This window comes from Mus musculus, chromosome 8 (assembly GCF_000001635.26).
Source record: "Mus musculus strain C57BL/6J chromosome 8, GRCm38.p6 C57BL/6J".
Classification (NCBI taxonomy): domain Eukaryota; kingdom Metazoa; phylum Chordata; class Mammalia; order Rodentia; family Muridae; genus Mus; species Mus musculus.
Window position 1 is genome coordinate 83,996,947 of NC_000074.6, and position 23,170 is coordinate 84,020,116.

The window sequence follows — 23,170 nt, forward strand, 5'->3', positions numbered from 1 at the left end:
CGCGCCCAATGGCTGGAGGGCGGCCGAACGCCGCCCGCGCGCCCCGCCCGCCCCTGTCCCCTCCCCCCTGGGCTCCCCTCCCCCTCCCCCGCCCGCCGCGCTCCCCGCCCCCGCTCCGGCGCCAACTCCGCGGCGCCTCCTTAAAAAGCGCGCGGGAGTTGTAAGGGGGGGCCGGAGCGAGCCGGAGTGAGCTAGAGCGACGGGTACACGGGGCGGGCGGGGGCCCGGGCTCCACCTTAAAAGCGGGCGCGTGGGGGTGGGAGGGAGCGAGGAAGGCGGGCAGCGGGGGAGGGCGAGCAGGAAGGGGGGCCGGAGTGTCCCGGGCGCAGGGCGCGCGTGCGGCGGCGGCGGGGAGGGGCCGGCCGCGCCGCGCTCCCCTCCTCCCTCCTCGCATCCCCGGCCCCGCGCGCGCCCAGCAGAAGCGGGGCTGTTGTGTGCGTGCGTGCGAGTGAGTGAGTGTGTGCATATTTTTTTCCTCTTTTCTTTCTCTCTCACTATTTTTTTTTCTGTCTCTCTCGCGCGCTCTCCTCTCTCTCGCTTTTTTTTTTTTTTTTTTTTTTTTTTTTTTGCGAAGAAACAGCAGCGCCGCCGCCGCTCCGCCGAGGCGCTGCGCCCCCCGGGGGGAGGCGGAGGAGGCGGGCAGCGGCGGAGGGAGGGGAGCGGGGAGGGGGCGCCGCGCTGGGAGGGAGGCAGCGCGCACCGTGCAGCCGGGCCGGGCGGGAGGCATGGCGGGGCCCCCGGCCCTACCCCCGCCGGAGACGGCGGCGGCCGCCACCACGGCGGCCGCCGCCTCGTCGTCCGCCGCTTCCCCGCACTACCAAGAGTGGATTCTGGACACCATCGACTCGCTGCGCTCGCGCAAGGCGCGGCCGGACCTGGAGCGCATCTGCCGGATGGTGCGGCGGCGGCACGGCCCGGAGCCGGAGCGCACGCGCGCGGAGCTCGAGAAACTGATCCAGCAGCGCGCCGTGCTCCGGGTCAGCTACAAGGGGAGCATCTCGTACCGCAACGCGGCGCGCGTCCAGCCGCCCCGCCGCGGAGCCACCCCACCCGCCCCGCCGCGCGTCCCCCGCGGGGGCCCCGCCGCGCCGCCGCCCACGCCCGCCCCGCCGCCCGCGCCCGTCGCCGCCCCGACCCGGGCGCCCCGCGCGGCCGCCGCCACAGCGCCCCCTTCTCCCGGCCCCGCGCAGCCGGGTCCCCGGGCGCAGCGGGCCGCGCCCCTGGCCGCGCCGCCACCAGCGCCCGCCGCGCCCCCGGCCGCGGCGCCCCCAGCCGGCCCGCGCCGTGCACCGCCGCCCGCCGTCGCCGCCCGGGAGCCGCCGGCGCCGCCACAGCAGCAGCAGCCGCCACCGCCGCAGCCACAGCCGCCGCCGGAGGGGGGCGCGGCGCGGGCGGGCGGCCCGGCGCGGCCCGTGAGCCTGCGGGAAGTCGTGCGCTACCTCGGGGGCAGTGGCGGCGCCAGCGGCCGCCTCACTCGCGGCCGCGTGCAGGGGCTGCTGGAAGAGGAAGCGGCGCGAGGCCGTCTGGAGCGCACCCGCCTGGGAGCGCTCGCGCTACCCCGCGGAGACAGGCCGGGACGGGCGCCGCCGGCCGCTAGCGCACGCGCGGCGCGGAGCAAGGTGAGCGCACCGGGCAGGTGCGGGCGAAGTTGGCGGGGACCAGAGTCCCGGGAGGGAGCGGGACGTCAGGTGGCCGGGATTCGCCCACGGTCCCCGTGGACTCCGAACGCGGTGGTCTTGGTCAGTGATCTGATCTGCGGGAGCCTCAGTTTCCTCGGCTGTAAACGTGGATTGCTGACAGTAGCGACCCCTGGGGGTAGTTGAACGAGTTTAGTAAGACTTGGCTATTGAGGGCTTTATTAACCCAGAACCTGGCACGGAAACGACAGCACAGCGTAAAAGTTACTCCGTGTTGTTGTCAAAGGTGGCGTCGGACACTGGATTTCATCTGGGACTAGAAGAGCTCTAACTCTGCCTGCTTCTTTCTCTGGCCCCAGAGAGGTGGAGAAGAACGGGTGTTTGAGAAAGAAGAGGAAGATGAGGATGAAGACGAGGAGGAGGAGGAGGAGGACAATGTATCTGAGGGCTCAGAAGTGCCCGAGAGTGACCGCCCCGCAGGTGCTCAGCACCATCAGATTAATGGAGAGCGGGGCCCTCAGAGTGCTAAGGAGAGGGTCAAGGAGTGGTCGCCCTGTGGACCCTACCAGGGCCAGGATGAAGGACGGGGACCAGCACCTGGCAGCTGCACACGGCAGGTGTTCCCGATGACAGCTGTGAATAAAGAAGGGGGATCAGGTAAGGCCCCCTCTGGATTGGGGCAGTGCTGAGCAGGGAGCTGTGATCCCTAGCCTGACTGCCCTCTGCTTTTCCTTTCCCAGCTTGTGTTGGAGCAGCTCCAGATTCTCCATCTCCGGTGCCTTTGCCTCCAGGAAAACCAGCTCTACCTGGGGCTGATGGGACACCTTTTGGCTGTCCGTAAGTTGAGGCATTGGGAGCGTTGGGGGTTAGCACCTGGGTGTTAGGCAATCAGAGCTGTGTCAAGGTCACTGTTGCTCTCCATTCTGATGCAGTCCCGGGCGCAAGGAGAAGCCGACAGACCCAGTGGAGTGGACAGTCATGGATGTGGTGGAATACTTCACTGAGGCGGGCTTCCCAGAGCAGGCCACTGCTTTTCAAGAGCAGGTGAGTTCCCAGCCTGGGCCTACAGGTGTGTGTACGCACAGAGGGCCTCACGGGTGTTCACTGACCCTGCCCGTTTCTGTCCTGCCCAGGAAATTGATGGCAAGTCTTTGTTGCTCATGCAACGGACAGATGTGCTCACTGGCCTATCCATTCGCCTGGGCCCAGCCCTGAAGATCTACGAGCACCACATCAAGGTGCTTCAGCAAGGCCACTTTGAGGATGATGATCCTGATGGCCTTCTAGGCTGAGCACCCAGCCATGTCCCCACCCCAACCAGTCCAGACTGCACCCAGGGCGGCTCCATAGTCCAGGAGCTGGGCATGGGTACACTCAACCTTCCTAACAGACTCCAGGGAGGGGGTGCCCTTCTCCATTCTCCCCCTTTTCTCACACCCCTGACCTTAGTTCACCCCTCTCCACAGCAGTGGAGTATGGGGTTGGAGGACTTGGTTGGCTCATTTACCTGGGGTCACCCTTTCTCCCCAGACCAGGACATTTTTGAAAAACAAAAAAACGGGAGCTTCCTGTGGCCCCAAACCCCTCTTCAGTTCAGCCAGATGTATCTTATATGTGTTTTGTTCTGCCTATTCATCCTGGTGGTGGTTTTTTCCTCGTCCCACCACCCCCGTGTCCTCCCCCTTGACCCCCAGCCTCTGGGGAACAGGTGAGGTAAGGGACCTTGGGTCCTCTTGTCCTTCCCTTTCTGTCTGTCTACTATTGTACCACCTGGCTGTATTGCTTTTTAATATTGCACCGAAGGTTTTTTAAATAAAACTTTAAAAAAAAAAGTTCATTTTCTGTATGGAGGAAGAAGGTGCTAAAAGCCTCCTTGAAGAGTTTAACATTAAGACAGTAATGTGGTGAGGCAGAATAGCTACGGCTTCCCTCAGCCCACTACTCAATGGGCTCACCAAGTATACAGATAGAACGTCTCGGTTCTATCTCCACCACCACAAAAAGAGACGGTTTTTGTGGCTGGGCTTGGTGGCACACCTGTTATCTTCACACTTCAGAGAGGGAAGTCGGATCAGGAGTTCGAGACTAGACTTACCTACATAGTTAAAAGGCAGCTTGGGCTACAGGCACTCAGTCCTGTCTCAACAATGACAAAATCAGTCTAGGACTGGAATAGTTCCTTTGTCTTCTGCCATCTCATTCCAGAACCACCTGCTCAAGTGTTTGTTGAGTGACTAACAGTTAACTGCACACTTGCTGAGCGTTTTGTTGTCACCTCTGTAGTTTGGTGAAGCAGACGTCATAAAACTCATTTTATAGACAGGGCAGCTGGCTTGACAAAGTCAAATTGAGGGTCACACAGGACAGTGTGACACCTGTTGCTGCGTACTTCCAGCCTTGTAATATATTTGGCTTCCTAGCCTGTACTTAAATACCAGTCAGTCTTTGCACGTAGCAAGGAATCCAACCTACAAGTGTTCTGGGACCAGTGCGGGCATACTGGAACTAAAAAGACGATGGGATAAGATCACCCATCTGAGGATTTTTATTGTATAAGTAACCGCTGTATCACTAGGCCTTAGGAAGGTCAAAAGCAGATCCCAGCTCCATCAGTTAAGAGATCTTGGGGTCACCTGCTGGGGTGTAGCCTAGGCCTCTGGGTAACCGTCACAACCCCCATCCAGTCCAGTCAATTGCCTGGGAAGAGAAAAGGCGCCTAGCTGCGCACCGCAAACACGAGGCAGGTCTGGGGCTCCGCCCTTGGCAGCACCCCGCGCGCCAGGTGCCCGCCGAGCTCCGTGCGCAGTGCAGGCCCAGGCTGCGCGCCCTCCGCGTGCTGAAATTCAAAAGAGGCGAAAGCCCCGCGGGGCGGCGCCGGCAGAGACGTCGAGGCCGGGCTGAGTGCGGCTGCGCTCACTGCCCAAGCCGGTCGGCCCCAGGTGTGTGCGCTCCCGGGACGCCGCAGGAGCTGGAGGAGCCTACTGTGGACGCGGATGGCTGCCGAACCCTGGTTCACGGGGTCGCTGGCCCTAGGCCCCGGAGAAGCACCGCCTTCGGAGGAACTGGGACCCGGGCCGCCGCCCTATGGAGACCCTTCGTGGTCGCCCGCCGGGAGACCCGAGACTTCAGCGGAGCAGGAGCCCCAGCGGGCACAGCCCATGATGGAAGCTCCAGCCTCCACGTCCTCCCGGGAGCCACTGGCAGCGGAGCTCGGGCCGGCCCCTGCTCGCCTCCCGCTGGACTCTATGTTCAGCCCCATCACTGACCAGCTCCGTTACCTGCTCAGGAAGGCGGATGACTTTCAAAGCTACTTGCTCTACAGGTGACCCTGCACAAAGGCCGAGGTCCCAGGAACAGGAGGACAGGCTGTGCAGCCCACAAAGGCCAAAAACTGAACTCAGGGCCCAGAGATACAGTATACGAGTCTAGCTAATTAGGAATACATTTTACTAGTGCACCAAGGGCTGTGAAGAATTGAGAGGCAGAAGCAGGCAATGTATAGGCCTTTAGGGTAGCAAAATATTTTTTCTTTTTTTCTCTAGAACTTTGATTTTGGTTGGTTGGTTGGTTGATTGGGCCCATATTTTTCTTCTTGAGAGAAGGTCTCATTCCGTTCTGGTTGGTGAGCCTCCTTCCTCATCTTCCCTACCAAATTTGAAACGCTCTCTTAGCTTTTTAAAACCCTGTTTAATTCAGGTAACCAGGTTCCATCTGCATCAACTCTAGTCAGAGAACTTCTGGTATGAGAGGCCACCCTCCACTCCCAAGGAAAAATGCAGTGTCCTGACAAGTGGAAAGGGCTGGGATGTCTTCGGGAGGCTTTCTGAGCGAGCTTCGCTCTACAGTTTTGAGAGAACTTGGTTGTATATACCCCCAAACACACTGGGGGTGGAACTCAGGCAAGCATTCTGTCTGCCACAGAGTTGTGCTCCCTGCCCAGGTGCCCACACTTTAACAAATGTTTCAAAGGACAGATGCAGGTGGTTCTGAAAGACAACGGAGAAAGACTTGGCATTTGGGGGGGGGGTCTTTCTCTTGGGGAAGCTTTTCCTATGCTGAGCTCCAGCCTCTCACACCTACTTCAGCTCCCAGCCCCCCTTTTTAAAAAATGTTTAATTTGGGGGTATTGGAACCCAGGACTCTGGCGCATGCTATGCACATGCTCACAGCACTGAGAAAATTTCATCAGGGTTCAGCCCGGGATACAGGTGGAGGAGGGGCACCTAGAGATGAAAGGGGAGAGATGCCACATGAAGGCCCCTTTCTCCCTTCAGCAGGGACCGAGTACAGAAGGAACAGCTAGCCAAGGCCATGCCCACCTTCTTAACAATGTGTGAACCATACTTCTTATACCTTGAGGCTGCAGCAAGGAGTGTCCCTCCCATCTATGGAGCCCTGCAGGAGTTGGTCCGGAAGGGGGTGTGTATAGTAGCTCTCTTTCCAGGCCCCTTTCACCTTTAGACTCTGCCTAGGGGTAAGAGGGTTGCTTCTGGCTGACTGCCTGAGGTCATGAAGTCCCACCTTCCATGCAGTTGCTGGAGATCTCCCAGCAGCTAACACTGCGCTTGGAACAGTTAGTTCTCATGTATGCCTCCTTTGGGTTCGTGGACCTGGAGGAAACCAACCCTTTGAGGTAAGTGGGCAGGAAACGGGGCTGTGGGGGGATGGGGTCCAGGGCCCAGCTTGCTGTCCATCCTCCTATCTCCCGCTAGCATCTCCTGCTTTTTCTGCGGGAGGTTCTCCATCAGCCCCTCCCACGACGTGTCCATCTTCCGATACTGCACACCAGCTGCCTATACTGCCAGTCACTTCCCAAGATACCTCTATAAGAAGATGCGCTGGAACCTGGAAACCACCACAGAGGCCAGCAGCCAAGGAGCAGACTCCCATGTGGATTAGTGAGTCCCCTTGTCAAAATCAAAGTCCTCTCCTTCCTATACCGATTGCCAACCTGAGCCTGCCTATACACCACCACCAAAGAGTGAAAAGCAAGACAAAACTGAACGCCTTCTGCAGTGCTAGGGTAAAACCCAGGGCCTTGTGTATGATTGATCAGCACTGAGCAACACTTTGAACCTTGGTTTTCTTAACTCCACCTTCCCGTTAAAATAAAAGTCCTCTTCTTAGCCAGGGCTATACAGAGAAACCCTGTCTCAAAAAAAAAAAAAGTCCTCCTCTTCAGATTAGGCCACTAGGGAGGAAAGTCCTGAGTACTGAGTCACATTCCTACCTGAGAACTTGAGGCAACTTCTGATTTGAACTTGAACCTCACCCCCAGAAGTAAAGCCTTCAGCAGAAAAAAACTAAAGTACTGCTTTTCCTTCTGATCTCTTCCTCTCAGCTACTTCTTGTGTTATCGAGATACATGGGAGGATGCAGGCCAGGGACCAGCCAATTCCTGCCCCCAGATCCAGAAACTCTGGTCCATTGGCCGATGGATGCCCCTAGGACCAGCAGAGGATGATCTTGACTCGTGGTAGGATCCCAGTCATGGTGATGCGGGCTTAAGTTCGAGGGAGGGCAAGACACCCTCACCAAAGGTTGGAACTCAAGTGACAAAGTTTCCACTGTTAATAGGGAACACATTTTACTGTGCTCTGAAGGGTGCTTTATGCAGACTAAACAACAATCCAAAGAGATGTGGATTTTCACAAAGAAAGCATGTTTTCAGAGCAGATAAGTCATTCTCTCAGGGAGACAACAGCCAGAAAAGTGTTTAGTAGCCTCAAGTCCAGTGCTTCAACTCCAGAGTTTGTCAACAGAGGAAATTCTTTCCCTTAGGGTATCCCCCACCCCTAGTTGAAACAAAGACCCTCCCAGCTGAGGGGCAGAGGGGCTCAGGTCCAGAGTTGTTTCTATGCCCCCAGGATTTTGTGCCCACAGCCACCCGGGGACTACCAGCAGCTACTAACCATCGGCTTCGAGGAGCCGTCGCATGTGCTGGCCACCGACCTGCTGGTGCAGATCCTCCTGGGCCAGGCAGGCCCCGCCCGGCCCCCCAGCGCTGCCGGGCCCGCGGCTTGGGCAGCCCCGGCATCCTGAGTCCCAGGAGAAGGCGCCAGCTCGAGCCTGACAACCCCAAACTCCAGGCAGGAAGAGGTGCGGCTGCATAGAGTACGGCCCGGCATGGGCCACCGAATACCAAGTGCGGGTAGACTTTTCTGTTAATAAAATAGCAAGGTCAGAGGTTCTGTGTCTTGTGAGCACCGCATCCCTCCCCTGGGGGTGGGTGGGCCCCGCCCACCGCGAGGCCTTGTGGGAAGTGTGGTCCGCAGACCTCGCAGAGTGTGGTGCACATGCGCAAATGCACATGAGTCGAAGAGGGAAGTAGCGGCTCTCGTCAGCAACCGGAACCCAGAAAACAAGTTTCTGGTAGCAGGAAAATTCTAGGCCCACTAGAGGAAGACTTAGACCCACGCCCGTCTTTTGGTTTTTGGTTTTTTAAAATTTTTTAACCCGGAAGTGATTCCTATCCCTCCCCCACCCTTTTTTTTTTAAACACAACTACATTTCCCGATGTACCCTAGGAAACTGCAGGGTATCAGTTTGCAGAGTGGAATCAGACTTTCCCTTCCAGCTTTTGGGGTGTCCGAGTCAAGCTGGTGATTGTCTTGTCTCTTGAAGAGTGTCTGGAGAGTCCTAGGGGGCTCTCTCAGCCCCACATCAATCTTGGGCTGGTGAAGGATACTCTAGCTGAGAGAAATGAGCCCTCCTGCTTCCTGAGACACCAAGCCTAGACTGGAACATGGGCCTTCTGAGCAAAACTGGCCCTGGACAGGAATGGGGTCCTTCCTCCTTTCCTGTGTCACTCTGAGATTCCACAATCTCTACAGTGAGAGGTCGATATTTGGATCCTAAAATTTTTACACTCAGAGTCAGAATGTGAGACTTAAAAATAGAGACTCAGAGATAATAATTTTTTGTTTGTTTGGTTTTTTTGTTTTGTTTTGTTTTGTTTTGCTTTTTCGAGACAGGGTTTCTCTGTATAGCCCTGGCTGTCCTGGAACTCACTTTGTAGACCAGGCTGGCCTCGAACTCAGAAATCCACCTACCTCTGCCTCATGAGTGCTGGGATTAAAGGCGTGCACCACCACGCCCGGCGAGATACTAATTTTTATACACCGGGCATGGTAGTGTACACCTTTGATCATAGCACTCAGAGAAACTGAGGCAGGTGGGCCTCTGTGAGTGGAGCCCAGTTCATCTACATAGTAAGTTCCAGGACAACTGGGGGTGGCTATGTATAGAGGTCATATCTCTTTTAAATATATATATTTACTTATTATTTTATTTCTCTGCTTGCTCAGGAGGCCAAAGAGGGCATCAGAGATACCCTGGGTCTAGAATTATAGATATTTTGTCAGCATCCATTTGGGTGCAGGAAACTGAACTAGGGTCCTCTCAGAGAGCAACCAGTGCTCTCATTAGCAATCTCTCCCAACATTTTTTATCTTTCCTGTATTTGTTTTTTTAAGATGGAGTTTCTCTCTTGTTATTCTGGAACTTTCTACATAGACCAGGCTGGTGTCAAATTCAAAGATCCACCTCTTCCACCCGAGTGCTGGGATTAAAGGTGTGTGACACCACTGCCTGGATACCTAGCCTAGACTGGCCTTAACCTCCAGCCTGAGCCTCCAGAGTGTGCCACCATGCCTTCTGCTTCTGTAATTCAGTTGATACCGCCTGGTACATACTAAAAATATCTGAAAACTGAGCTAACTCAGGGTTACAAACCAAACCCTTGCTCTTTAGAGAGACTTCTGCTAAGCATTGCTCTAACCATTGTTGAGTGATTAATGTTTTATCCATAGCTTGGATCAAATTAATTCTAATCAAAGAAGAAAGGAGGACTGGACAGATGGCTCAGCAGTTAAGAACAGTGTTGCTCTCCCAAAAGATCAGGGTTTAGTTCCCAGCACCCACACTGTGGTTGACAACTATCTATTATTCCACTTCTATAGCATCCGATACCCTCCCTAGGCACCAGACCCGCACACGGTACACAGACAGACATGCAGGCAAAACATTATGTTTTTTTTTAATTTAAAAATAAAGTGGGCAGCTTCTCCTGAGTGAAACACCACATGGACTCTTTCCTTTCTGTTATCTGTTGGTATTTCATTAGACACTTGGTACTAACTAAGGCCAACCATGCTAGCATCTAATTGTTTGTATGTCAGTGTGTATGTTGCTGTGTACATGCCGTGGCATATATGGGAAGGTTGGGAGAGAACTCTGAGTGTCAGCTCTGGTCGTCCACATTTTTATAAAGTGGTGCCTTGTGCTGTGTCTGCAGACCAACTTGCAGTGATTCTCCTGCCTCCCGTTTCCAATCAGAGAATCTTCAGGGCCATGCATAAACCACAGCTTTTCCAATGGTTCTTAGGAATCTGAATTCTGGCTGTTGGACTGGCGAGACAAGCACTTCACCCACTGAGACATCTCCTCAGACCCTTTATTTATTTATTTATTTATTTATTTATTTATTTATTTATTTATAAGATTTATCTATTTTCTTTAATATGAGTACACTGCAGCTGTCTTCAGCCACACCAGAAGAGAGCATCAGATCCCATTACAGATGGTTGTGAGCCACCATGTGGTTGCTGGGACTTGAACTCAGGATCTCTGGCAGAGCAGTCAGTGCTCTTAACTGCTAAGCCATCTCTCCAGCCCTATTTATTTATTTTTGAGACAGGGTGTCATATAGCTAGGCTGGCCTCAAGCTCTCTATGTAGCTGAGGCTGACCTTGAATTTCTTATCCTACTGCCCCTGCCTCTACAGTTAGATGTATCCTCCACTGTTTAGGTGTAGCTAGGGATTAAACCCCGGCCTGGCTTTCCTTTTCGCCAGGCAAATACATTACCAATGAGCTACATTCCTATCCCTAGACAATAAATCTAAAATGTTTTGGGAGTCCCACTTTTTCTGATTCTTGTCACTTCTAAGAAGCTGTAGAAGTGTCCTGGCATTCTGTGAGAAACACAGTTTTCCAGACAGTTTAGTGTTTTTAGCAGGAATGAAGCATTGCTTGCAGTGTGTCCGTGACTGGCCACTGCCACCCCCCTCCACCCCCCACCCCCCCCACACACACACACCACACCACAGATCTTACTATGTAGAACAGTCTGGCCTTGAACTTAAGAAATCTGCCTGTCTCCACCTCCTAAGTGCTGAGTTGACAGGTAAATATGTGGCCATGCCTAGTCCCACTTGAATCATTTTTAAAGTTTTTTTTTTTTTTTTTCTAAACCTGGCCTGCAGTTCCAACACACAGGAAGCAAAAGCAGGAAGTTTCAGGTTCAAAGCCATCCTGATCCACACAGCTAGCCATGGCAACCCAGTGAGTCTCTGTCTCAAAAGATGTTAGAAGGGGAAAGAGCTTGCTAAATAGTAAAGGTTGGTAGTTTGGTTTTGGCTCAAACGCAGAGCCTTGCACTTGCCAGGGAAGTGCTCACATTTTTGTTTGTTTAATTAAAGGATTTTTTATTTTTAAAAATTATGTGGGGGCTGGTGAGATGGCTCAGTGGTTAAGAGCACTGACTGCTCTTCCGAAGGTCCTGAGTTCAAATCCCAGCAACCACATGGTGGCTCACAACCATCTGTAATGAAATCTGATGCCCTCTTCTGGAGTATCTGAGGACAGCTACAGTGTACTTACATATAATAAATAAATAAATCTTTAAAAAAAATTATGTATGTGGCTAGGCCATGGTGGTACATGCCTTTAGTCTCAGTACTCGGGAGGCAGAGGCAGGTGGGCCTTGAAGTCAGCCTGGTCTACACGTAGAGCAAATTCCAGAACAGTCAGGGCTACACAAAGAAACCCTGTCTTCAAAACAAAACAAAGAAATCCCAGCACTCAGGAGATAGAGGCAAGAGGATCTCTGTGAGTTCAAGGTCAGGCTGGTTCCAGGACAGTCTGGGTATTCAGGTATTCGCCTGTGTATTCCAGGGTGCCAGAGACGTCCAGCAGCTATCTGACCTCTAGGAGCTGGCGCTATGGGAGGTATGCGCCACCCAGCGTTATGTGCTGGGAACTAAAGCTGGATCTGGGTGGGCAGCATCTGTTTTCCAAGAGTTTCTCAGTTTCCTGGCTGTACTGGAACCGGCTCAGTAGACCAGGCTGGCCTTGAACTCAAATCCACCTGTTTCTCTGCCTCCTTAGTGCTGGGATTAAAGCGTGTGCTATCTTCATAGCATGGCAGACACTCTTAACTTCCGAGTCAGTTCTTCAGTCCTGAACTGTCTGTTTCAGTAACAGCTCCAGGGGCTGGAGAGATGGCTCAGTGGTTAAGAGCCATTGCAGAGGACCTGGGTCCAGTTCCCAACACCATCTCTGGTAGTTCACAGCTGTCTGTAGCTCCAGCTCTAGGGGGATCTAACAGTCTCTCTGGACTCTGAGGGCATCTGTATATCTGCACTCTCATGTACATACCCCAACAAACACACACCTATAATTAAAAATAAAGAGAGGTTGCTTGGCAGCTAAGAGTACTTTAGGAGGATCATGGTTCAGTTCTCAGCACTCACATGGAACTCTAGTTCCAAGGGATCTGACTCTCTTCTCACCTCTGCAGGCCCACACATACACATAGGCACACACATATACACACAGGCACACACACATACACACAGGCACACACACACATACAAGCCAACAAAACACTTATACATACAGCATGAATACAAAAAATAAATCTTTTAAAACTTTCTAGGTCACCCTCGACCACAAAGGGAATTTCAGGCCAATATGGGATATACGAAGCCACGGTTTTATCTTTTTTTTTTTTTTTTTTTGGTTTTTCGAGACAGGGTTTCTCTTTATAGCCCTGGCTGTTCTGGAACTCACTTTGTAGACCAGGCTGGCCTCGAACTCAGAAATCCACCTGCCTCTGCCTCCCGAGTGCTGGGATTAAAGGCGTGCGCCACCACGCCCGGCCTTTTTTCTATCTTTTTTTTTTTTTTTTTAAGCCACGGTTTTAAAAGAAACAAGCAAAGATGGTCACCAGAACACTTGCCAGGTCCTTGATCCTTCAACACCACCATTGGTATTTCTTTTTTTAAAATTATCCTTATTTCAATTTATGTGAATATGTGTGCATTTTGTGCGAATGGGTGCCATGTATGTTGAGATTTTCCTGGAGGAGAGAAGTGGACAATGGCTCTCCTGGACATAAGCAGTTGTGAGCCTCCCATGTAGATGCCCGGAACTGAACTCGGGTCATTTGCAAGAATAGCAAGCACTCCTTACCCTAAACCATCCCTCCAGCCACCCCTAGTATGTTTACACTATTGTTTATATCCCTAGAGCAGGAAATACAACTTCATAGCACCTCGGTCTAGCAGCTCCCTGAACACAGAATGGTTTTGGTGCCTATAAAAACTGACATCTGGATACCAGAGTGGAGTCTGTGGGCCGGTGAGCAACATTTTGCGTTCTCACCACCAGGGGGCAGTAGGGCCCTGGCCTCCAAGCCCGGGTCCGCAGTCAGTCCAGAACAAGGAGACCAGAGCGCGTTTTGAATTCCAACATTCCGGCGGGATCCTTGGGTGGCTTTTCCAAACGTTCTTCACCTGCCAGCCTCCGCCCACCCAGACTAAGGAGGACCCAGTAGAAAATAGCTTGCACTGAAGCCCAGGTAAAGGGAGGAGGAGTTTATTTTATGTTTCACTCATAGGTTTTGCAGGGTTTCCAAGGAAGACTAGAGAATTTTATGGAGAAAGGTGGTTAATTCCATAGTCAGTATCAAAGATGGGCTGGATTTCAAGTTGCCATTAAAGAAAGCTAGCCCTTCCCTCTCTAGGCCTTCTGCTGATCTGGAGAGTAACCCTACCCTGGTTCTCCAAAGGGTATGTTACTTCTGTCCGCAGGTCCCAACCTTCATAGACCTCAGGGTCTGCGCTCCTAGAAGGAAAAGGGGAAGAGAAAGAACACCCTCAGGGAGAAGTTTGGCCTCTAGGCCTCCACCTCCTCTTCACTCTCTGGATCGCGTCTAGGACTTTTGAGTTTGGGTTAGAGTGGCGCTCCAGGGGACCAAGAGGCACCTTCTCCCTCCACCCCAGTGCCCAGGTGCTGCAGGGAGGGCTGGGAGACCGACAAGCATCGGAAAGGGAGTCTCCCACCTTCTCAGAGGCCCGTCTCCGCGGAGGCCAGATCACCGACAATTTTCCATCTCCCCTGCTCGCTGTGGGGGAAGGAACACTCAGCCGCGACTGCCCCTCCTCTTGCCAGCTGGAGGATGGCCGCACCCCTTATATACATACAGGTGTGCACCCCTCTTCCCCATGAAGGCCTCCACCCAGTTCTGAGGACCCAGGAACAGGAATGAGGCAAACTCAATGTAGAGAGGCACCCGAGTACTACAGAGGACCCGAGAACGCCAGAAGTCAAGGTTCCAAGGTCTGATGGATGTGGGGATCCTCACTCCAGGAGTGGGAGTGAAGAAAAGAAGGTGAACCCCCAGGAGAATAGTTAAGGGTCTGCAAGCCTACAGATGAATGATCACTGGAGGTGGAGACAGCTGGAGCTCTAGGGCCCAGGGGGACCGCTTACGGGTGAGGCTCGGCGCTGGCTCCTGGACCTCGGCGTCGCCGTAGATGCTGCGCCGCTGCAACTGCAGCTCCCGCTCGCGCTCGCGCACTCGTCGCACCTCCTGCTCCAGCAGTGACGGGGCAACGAGCGGTGGCAACTGCCCCAGTACCGGACAGCCGTCCTGAACGGCGGGGTGCAGCCGGCCTCCGGTCTCTGGCTGCCTCTGCAAGCCAGCGCCGTCCTCCGCCGCAGCCTCAAAGAAGCGCTTGAGTTCGTCCAGCGGCTGCGGCCGCCGCCGGGCGCTAGGCTCCGGAACCGCGGGGCTCGCCAGCGCCGCCTGCCTGTGAGCCTCGCGTTCGATGTCCCGTTGCATCTTCGCGCCCGCCCGAGCGCGCTCCAGGGCGCGCGGCAGCGGAGTACCGGAGCCGGGCCGACTGAGCACCGGCCGCACGCGCAACTCAATGAGTTCCTCGCCCGCGCGACCGGGACTCAGACCCCGGCTCCGGCGCAGGCTTTCCTCCCGCTCGCAGCTGCGGCGGATTTCGCGCTGGATGGGCGTCTCCATCTGCAATTCCGCCGGCGCCGGTTTGGATGCCGCGGGCTTCGGTAGAAAACACACCTGGAGGCCTCTGAGCCGAGACAGGGGCACAACTGCCCCAGTACCTCCGTTATACTAGTGCCAGGCGGCCCAGCTGTGGACCGCCCGGGCGCTCGGTCCGGTGCTCAACTGGCACCTGCGGGACCTGGCTCTCTGGCTCCAGAGTCTGCAAGTGCTCCTCTCCAGAGGTTTCCAGGACCTCACTGCCTCCCCCAGCAGCCCTCGGTGCCCTGGCTCTGCGGCTCCCGGAACACGTAGCCTTCAGGCGACCCCAGGACTCCACTCTCGGACACCCGAGGACATGGATGTTTGGAGTTAGGCGCCCTTTGAAAATTTTAGTTCTCAGAGCCGAATTGAGATGCCCAAATAGGTAGGACACGGTGCCCTGTGCAGTACCTGTAGTTACAGCCGCCGCCCGAGGTTCATAGGCGTCGCCAGCACTCTTCTTTGACCCGCCTCTGGCCTCCAGGAACATCCCCTGGGGGCAGGACTGGGCACCGCCCCCGTCACCTGCCAGCTGGATTCGAGTGGCCCTGGACCCGCCCTATGGGCCAGGGCGCCTCCACTGCTCTCCGGATTCCCGCCACCTGAACACACGGGTTGACTGAAGGGGTGGCTTCTTCGGAAAGGGCTTCCCTGAACTCACTACCCAGGGGGTATGTGTCGCCCTTTCCCTCTGGTACCACGCTGGCATTCTGGGGTCTTTTTTTTTTTTTTTTTTTTTTTTCATCACTTTCCGGAGACCTGACCTCTAGCGGAGCGCCGCGCTGATCGCTGAACCACGGCCTCCTTACAGAGTGTTTCCCCGGTCGTCTTTCGCTGACCTCACTAGTCTAGGTCAGCAAGTGCCAGCCTGCGGCCAGCGACACCACTCTCCTTCCCCCCGCCCCCTATCCCGTGATCTCCGGGCCTTCTCTGCACACTGATCGCTGAGGCAACACAGCTCGAGTCCAGCCCGAGGGTCGCCCGGGGCCGCCGCACTGGGTGCTGCTGCTACCCGGGGCTGCTCAGCTCTGTCTGGTTTGCAGCGGCGCTGCCGCCACTCAAAACCCTGGGGCAGATTCCCCACCCCCACCTTCCAGAAAAGCCCGCAAGGCATTGGCAGCCAAGTGTCCAGCTAGAATGAGCGGTGTTTGAGGGCACAGACATTACAGGACTTCCGGGCCTCAGCCGAGCAATTGTGGCTGGAAGGCGGTCAGCTTGGACCAGTTTGCCCAGGAGGCCCAAGATGGGGCAGAGGAGCCACCGGGTTAGCGGGAGGCAGTAGCGACCTTTGTCTGGTGCCCGATCTGTGTTTCGGGACAGGGTCGATGACCCAGAGTGAGGGCTAACCACTCGTAGAGACATTTCCACTCGCCCTTGTGGAACCCGGCTTTCACAAAAACCGGCCCACCCTGTGTTCTATAGTAACCTAGAAGAAAGAATTGCCTAAAGAAAATGGAAAGATTAAATGGGATTAAGAGAGTGGTGGCACACTCCTTTAATCCCAGCACTCAGGAGGCAGAGGTAGAGGTGTCTCAGGCCAGCCCCTATTCTCCGTAATGAGTTCCAGGACACCTGCATTTCCAGATCTTGCTTCACCAAAAAAGTAAATGGAAATAGAGGGCTACACAATCCCAACTACTTGGTCACCCTTTTCAGTCTGTCCTCTCTTACAACCAGCCTCAAACGGTGCCTCCTCTTGGGTTGGAAAGATGGCTCATCAGTTAAGAGCACGGGCTGCTCTTCCAGATGACCAGGATGGTTCACACTATCTGTAACTCTAACCTTATGGGACCTGACCTCCTCCCAAACCCAGGCACTGTCCCAACATGGTGCACAGATACATGTGCAGGCACATGGCTGATACACATAAAATAAAAACAAATAAATCTTTAAACAAGAGTAAGTTTAAGGCCTGGGATGATGGCTTGGTTTTAAAGTGCCCATGTACAGGACTGGGGACAGACAGGAGGACAGGAGGATCCATGGAACCCCCTGGCACCTGGTCTGGCCTCATAGATGAGCTCCAGGCTCAGCCAAGTCTCAAAAACTAAGGTGGAAGCCGGGCAGTGGTGACATATACCTTTAATCTCAGCACTTGGGAGGCAGAAGCCAGTGGATCTCTGAGTTTTGGGTTTTTTTTTTTTTTAAGATTTATTTATTTATTTATTATATGTAAGTACACTGTAACTGTCTTCAGACAGACCAGAAGAGGGCGTCAGATCTCATTATGGATGGTTGTGAGCCACCATGTGGTTGTCGGGATTTGAACTCAGGACCTTCAGAAAAGCAATCAGTGCTCTTAACGGCTGAGCCATCTCTCCAGCCCGATCTCTGAGTTTGAGGCCAGCCTGATCTACAGAGTGGATTCCAGGACAGCCAGGGCTACACAGAGAAACCCCATAAAACCAAAAAATAAACAAAAGACCTGAGGTGGAAAGTGATAAAGGAAGACTCTTGACATTGACCTTTGTCTTTACCTAGTCAGGGACACACACACATACACATACATAAACACTCATACACATACATACACACTCATACATATACATACACACTTTTACACACATACATACATACACACTTATACACATACATGCACACGTACACATACATACACATACATAAACACTTATACACATATATACACATACATACACACTCATACACATACATACACACTCATACACATACATATACACTCATACACACATACATACATACACACATACACATAATACACACACATACATACACAAATACAAACACACTTATACACATATATACACATACACATACATACATACTCATACACATACATACACACACATACACATACATACACATGTACACATACATGCACACATACACACGTACACATACATACACACACATACACATACACACTCATACACATACACATACATACACACATACACATACATACACACACATACACATACACACACACACTCATATACATACACACTCATACACATACATACACATGTACACATACATACACACATACACACATACACACACATACACATACATACACACTCATACACATACATACACACACTCATACACACTCATACACATACATACACACTCATACACATACATACACACTTATACACATACATACACACACACACACATACACATACATGCTAAGGACCAGCCTTGGAGAGGAACCCCCTTGGAGAGGGGTTCTGAGGAAGGGGTGTTTGGGAGCGGCAAACACACACACGTGCGAGCACACACACACACGCACACGCACACGCACTGAGGACGTGACTCAGCAGAGGGCTTCTCTAGCATGCGCAAAGCCCAGGGGTCTGTCCCAGCACTGCTATGGTGGTGCATCCATGCCTGTGATCCCAACACTTGGGGTAGAAGCAGGAGAGCCAGAAACTTATCTTTGACTATGCAGTAAGTTTGAGGCCAGCCTGGGAAGCTGCTTTAACAAATACTTTGTGTCTATGAGGCATGGTGTACTTTATCACTTCACCTCATGGCTGTGGTCTCTCAGTCCAGGCCCTTGATGCCCAAGCAAATGACCCTGCTCCATCAGTACCTATGACTCTCCCTCTCTCCCTCCCTCCCTCCCTCCCTCCCTCCCTCCCTCCCTCGGGCAGACTTGGTCCTCCCTGCCCTTTCCCATCTGGCTTCATCTGACTTGGGCACTGTTCCCTTCTCACACTCTGGTTCATTCACTGATGGCTTCTACCAAGGTCATCATGGAAGAGATGGCAAACAGGGCATTTCTCCTGTGATTCTCCCTCAAACCCACTGGCCACCTTCAACCACACACCAAGCAATCTCTAGGGATGGGACAACAACTGCGTACTGCTAATCTAGGACACTGTATTATGTGAAAGGTGGGGGTTCCTTCATTTAGCTCTGTGGTTACTCTTTCTATACTTTAGTTTTAGTTTTGGAGATTTTTATGAATATGCGTGTGCACACGGATTTATTTGGATGACTGCTGATGCCTTTGGGTCTTCTGGAGCCCAAGTTACCGTCATGAGCCACCTTGAATGGGTACTGGCACCAAACCAGGAATTTTTTTTTCGAGACAGGGTTTCTCTGTGTAGCCCTGGCTGTCCTGGAACTCACTTTGTAGACCAGGCTGGCCTCAAACTCAGAAATCCGCCTGCCTCTGCCTCCCGAGTGCTGGATTAAAGGCATGTGCCACCACTGCCCAGCTTAAACCAGGATCTTCTTAAGAGGAGTTTCTTTTTTTTAAATGTGTTTTATTTTCATTTATGTGTAGGTGCCTGTTGGAGGCCAGAAGAGGGCAGCAGATCCCCTGGAGCTAGAGTTACAGGTGGTTGTGTGTTGCCTGACAAGGGTGCAGAGAATCGATCGCTGGTTCTTTGTGAGAGCAGTGAGCACTCTTACCACTAAGCCATCTCACCAGATGTTATTTTTGTTTTGAGACAGGCCTCACTGTGTAGCCCTTATAGGCCTGGTGCTCAACACGCATACCAGGCTGGCCTTGAACTCACAGAGGTCAGCAGAAGCCTTCAGAGTGCCGGGAGTAAAGGTCTATGCTACCATCCCCAGCTGTTGTTTGGTTTTGTGGTGTGACACTGTTCTTGAGGAGACATGAACAAACATTTACTCACCCCAAGTATGGAACCAATGACAGGCCAAAGTAAGGAGACCACTAAAGTCCATTGTGGTGAAAACAATACGTTTTATTTGGGTTACTTAGAAGAATATGGATGAAGAGTTAGTTACAGGAGCAGAAATGACGCGAAGACAGCTGCATTACTGAAAAGCCTAACACAGCAATGGTGACAGCTCAGTTTCAGAGGGTTAAAGTCCATGACCATTATGGCAAGGATCATGGTGGCAGGCAGACAGTGAGAAAGAGGGAGGGGCCGGGCGTGGTGGCGCACGCCTTTAATCCCAGCACTTGGGAGGCAGAGGCAGGTGGATTTCTGAGTTCGAGGCCAGCCTGATCTACAGAGTGAGTTCCAGGACAGCCAGAGCTACACAGAGAAACCCTGTCTCGAAAAATCAAAAAAAAAAAAAAAAAAAAAAAAGAGAAAGAGGGAGGGAAGGAGGGAGGGAGGGAGGGAGGGAGGGAGGGAGGGAGGGAGGGAGGGAGGGAGGGAGGGAGGGAGGGAGGGAGGGAGGGAGAGAACTAACCGGGAATACTATGGACTTTTAAAACCTCACACATCCCAGCCACAGTGACATACCTCCTCCAACAATGCCACACCGTCTAATCCTTCCCAAGCAGTTCTGCCAACTGGGGACCAATATTCAAATATATAAGCCCATGGGGGGTGCATTCTTATTCAAATGGTCACACTCACTGTTACTAAAATTACTTACCTTGGGGGAGATATAAACATAACCTACACCCTTCCTTCTTTGTCCCAAGACAAACCAAAGTGGGATCCTACCAAAATTCATGTTGGGGAGCCAATGAATTTCTAATACTTAGAGCAGTGAGTGAGGAGTTAGGCCTGCATCCTGGATGCAGGCTTCCCAGTGACTGAGTAGATGGGGTTCTCTTCTTTTATCCTTCCCCAGCCCCTCCCAGAGACCCAGAGGACGCATGCAATCTGAGCAGAGTTCACAGTCATCAAAGCCATCTGCCCCAGATGGACACTTGGAGGTGTCCAAGTTTGGGCTAAGAGGACAGTCCTGAATAACACGCACACAGAGGCTGCCCATGGCAATGCATAGCCACACCACCAGCGTGGCGAGGTGGGAGGGGCCTGAGGCCAGCTAGTCTGGAGCATGCGTAGCAGACACAAGCGATCCTGTCTCAAACAAGAGAGCAACCAAAGACCCACACAGGAGATTGGTCTTGTAACTTGACAGGTGCAGCATGGCACTCACATGTGCGCGCGTGCGCGCGCGCACACACACACACACACACTTGGATTTTGTTGGTGGTGGTGGTGGTGGTAGTGGTGGTGGTTGGTTGGTTGGTTTTTTTTGAGACAGGGTTTCTCTGTGTAGCCCTGGCTGTCCTGGAACTCACTTTGTAGACCAGGCTGGCCTTGAACTCAGAAATCCACCTGCCTCTGCCTCCCAAATGCTTTAAAGGTGTGTGCCACCACTGCCCGGCCACACTCGGATTTTTAAAAAGCAACTTAAGAGTCAAGGCAGATGTGCTCTCACACACTTGTCACTTCAACTTAGGAGGCTGAGGCAGGAGGATTGAGAATCCCAGGTCAACCTGGGCTACACTGCCTAAAACCAAACCAAAACCCCAGGATTTGCTGTCTGTCCCCCCCCCACCCCCAGCTCCTTCTGGATGATCGCTGAAGCCCACTAGTTCTGCCTGGAAGCAAATTCTCACTGTAAATGCTTCTTACCACGCCTGTCCCATCCACCTGTCATCCTGAAGGTGTTCCTCAAACTTGACATAAAAATCCAAATTCCAGACCCCTGACCTCACAGCTCTGCACACTCTCAGGTGTCATGTTTTGACCACAATCCATCCCAGCTTCCTGCTTCTCCCAACACTACCACCACCAGATACCTTGCACCACGGTGCCTCTGCGTTGCTTCCCTCTGCTTCAAACAACTCCCCCTGTGTCTGCTTCCTGCTACTCAGGACTCAGTAGAAATGCCATTTTTCAGAGAACTCCTTGCAGATCACTTCACATGCCATAGAAATTCTTCCTGATCCTGTTCAGTAACCCAACCTCAGGGCTTTGGGAGATGGCAATAGCAGAGCTCCTGCCAAGACTCCCAGTGATGTGCTGAGGATCTGCCTCGGTGGCAGAGTACCTATCCAAAAGCTCTGAGTTCTTTTCCCAGCACCACAAGAACAAGCCAACAGTGGTGCAGTTACCCCAGGCCCCCTCGCTGTTACTTGTCTCCCCCTGTCATAATCAAGGTTTATGGTTCTGTTCCTGCCTCTCTTTCCATTTCTCTACACACACCCCCACCCTGCCTAGACCAGCTCCTGGCCCATGAAAACAATATTATTTCTATGTATGCCGTGTATATCTTTAATCCTAGCACTCAGGACAGAGTTTGGTGGGTCTCGTGAGTTCAAGACCAGCCTCATTTATACACCGAGTTCTTTTCTTTTTTTTCTTTTTGGTTTTTTGAGACAGGTTTTCTCTGTGTAGCCCTGGCTGTCCTGGAACTCACTCTGTAGACCAGGCTGGCCTCGAATGCAGAAATCTGCCTGCCTCTGCCTCCCGAGTGCTGGAACTAAAGGCATGCGCCACCACTGCCTGTACGAACCGAGTTCTATCCAGGTCAGCCAGTGTACAGAGTAATTAATTAACTAATTAATTAATTAAAAAGTAAATAAGAAAAAAAGTAGACCAACCCACACAGTAGAATATTATTTACCCATAAAAAGAAACAAAAGCACTGATGGTTGCCATAGTGTGACCAAGCTGAGGACAGGATGGTAGCCACCTACAGGGCAGTCTTACAAGTCCAGTGCTCAGGAGATGGAGGAGGTCACACTTTCAAGCCTCCACTACATAGTGACTTTGAGACCATTTTGGGCTACATGAGACCTTCCCCCCCCCTCACCCGCCCCAAAGCCAATAAATAAATAAATGGAAAAAAAGAAAACATGATGCTGAGTGAGAGAGGTCTAATGCAAATGACTACATTGTGTCAATCCCCTGCCTGCATGGAGTCCCCCCCCATGTGCATTCCTGCCTCTTGTGTGTGTGTGTGTGTGTGTGTGTGTGTGTGTGTGTGTGTGTGTGTGTGAGAGAGAGAGAGAGAGAGAGAGAGAGAGAGAGAGAGAGAGAGAGAGAGAGAGAGAGAGAGAAGGAGAGGGCAAACCCTACACACAGCTACAGGAGGGTGTTTGCCAGGGGCGTGACTGCCATGGGACCCCAGCTTCCTTCTGGAGTGTTGAATATGCTCTTGATCTAGATAGGAGCAAGGGCTGCCTGTCACTGTGCATATGCTAATTGCCACAAATGGAAAATGCTGTTAAAAAAAAAAAGCATGCAAAGCCTCTGGAACGATACCTCAGTCCAGAGTTCCTGCTATATAAGCATGAGGGCCTGGGTTTGGCTCTCAGCACCTACGGAAAAAAAGTCCGTGGGAGCTCCTGTCCCTCAGCCCAGCACTGTGAAGACAGAGGCAGGTGTGTTCCCAAGCCTTAGTGGCCAGTGAGCTAGCCAAGTGAGGAAGCCTCTGATTCAATGAGAGGCCCTATCTCAGCAAATACGGTGGTGACTGACACCAGCAATTGCGTCCGTGTGCACAGGACTAGGACACGTGGGTATAGACATTAAACAGGGCAGGGGTGTGGCTCAGTGCTGAGGACCTGCCTACCAGGTTCAACTCCAGCACACATACAAATATGTATTCATATATGCACACATATATGTCCTCTTGTCGTAGAAATATGTTTTCAGAATAATCTAGAAGCTTAAATTCAACTTCCCCCGCCCCCG

The 23,170-nt window shown here is 52.7% G+C and overlaps 3 protein-coding genes and 2 non-coding genes across 6 annotated transcripts; 3 read left to right on the forward strand and 2 right to left on the reverse strand.

Moving 5' to 3' along the window:
• The first annotated feature begins 569 nt into the window (after positions 1-569).
• Positions 570-3,469, forward strand: Samd1 (sterile alpha motif domain containing 1). The gene is made up of 5 exons (NM_001081415.2): positions 570-1,619; positions 1,997-2,294; positions 2,378-2,474; positions 2,570-2,681; positions 2,771-3,469. Exons 1-5 carry the CDS (start codon positions 726-728, stop codon positions 2,927-2,929), a joined length of 1,560 nt encoding a protein of 519 aa, NP_001074884.1. The 5' UTR covers positions 570-725; the 3' UTR covers positions 2,930-3,469.
• Positions 3,470-3,569: 100 nt separating this feature from the next.
• Positions 3,570-7,824, forward strand: 1700067K01Rik (RIKEN cDNA 1700067K01 gene). 2 transcript variants are annotated; one of them, XM_006531403.3, is made up of 6 exons: positions 3,570-4,959; positions 5,912-6,056; positions 6,170-6,270; positions 6,350-6,535; positions 6,979-7,113; positions 7,505-7,824. In XM_006531403.3, the coding sequence occupies exons 1-6, from the start codon at positions 4,631-4,633 to the stop codon at positions 7,677-7,679; spliced, it is 1,071 nt and encodes a 356-aa protein (XP_006531466.1). In that variant the 5' UTR covers positions 3,570-4,630; the 3' UTR covers positions 7,680-7,824. The 2 variants fall into 2 exon arrangements, with proteins under 2 accessions (XP_006531466.1, NP_898920.3); NM_183097.3 differs by having other exon boundaries at positions 4,517-4,959; positions 5,915-6,056; positions 7,505-7,823.
• Positions 7,825-8,681: 857 nt separating this feature from the next.
• Positions 8,682-8,818, forward strand: Mir8111 (microRNA 8111). The gene has a single exon (NR_106191.1). It is a non-coding gene; the product is annotated as a microRNA 8111 (primary transcript).
• A 4,463-nt stretch (positions 8,819-13,281) lies between these two features.
• Misp3 (MISP family member 3) lies at positions 13,282-14,774 on the reverse strand. The gene is made up of 3 exons (NM_001291292.1): positions 14,195-14,774; positions 13,765-13,826; positions 13,282-13,546 (listed from the first exon to the last, which is right to left on the reverse strand). Exons 1-3 carry the CDS (start codon positions 14,736-14,738, stop codon positions 13,532-13,534), a joined length of 621 nt encoding a protein of 206 aa, NP_001278221.1. The 5' UTR covers positions 14,739-14,774; the 3' UTR covers positions 13,282-13,531.
• Mir1199 (microRNA 1199) lies at positions 14,569-14,687 on the reverse strand. The gene has a single exon (NR_035431.1). It is a non-coding gene; the product is annotated as a microRNA 1199 (primary transcript).
• Positions 14,775-23,170: the final 8,396 nt, after the last annotated feature.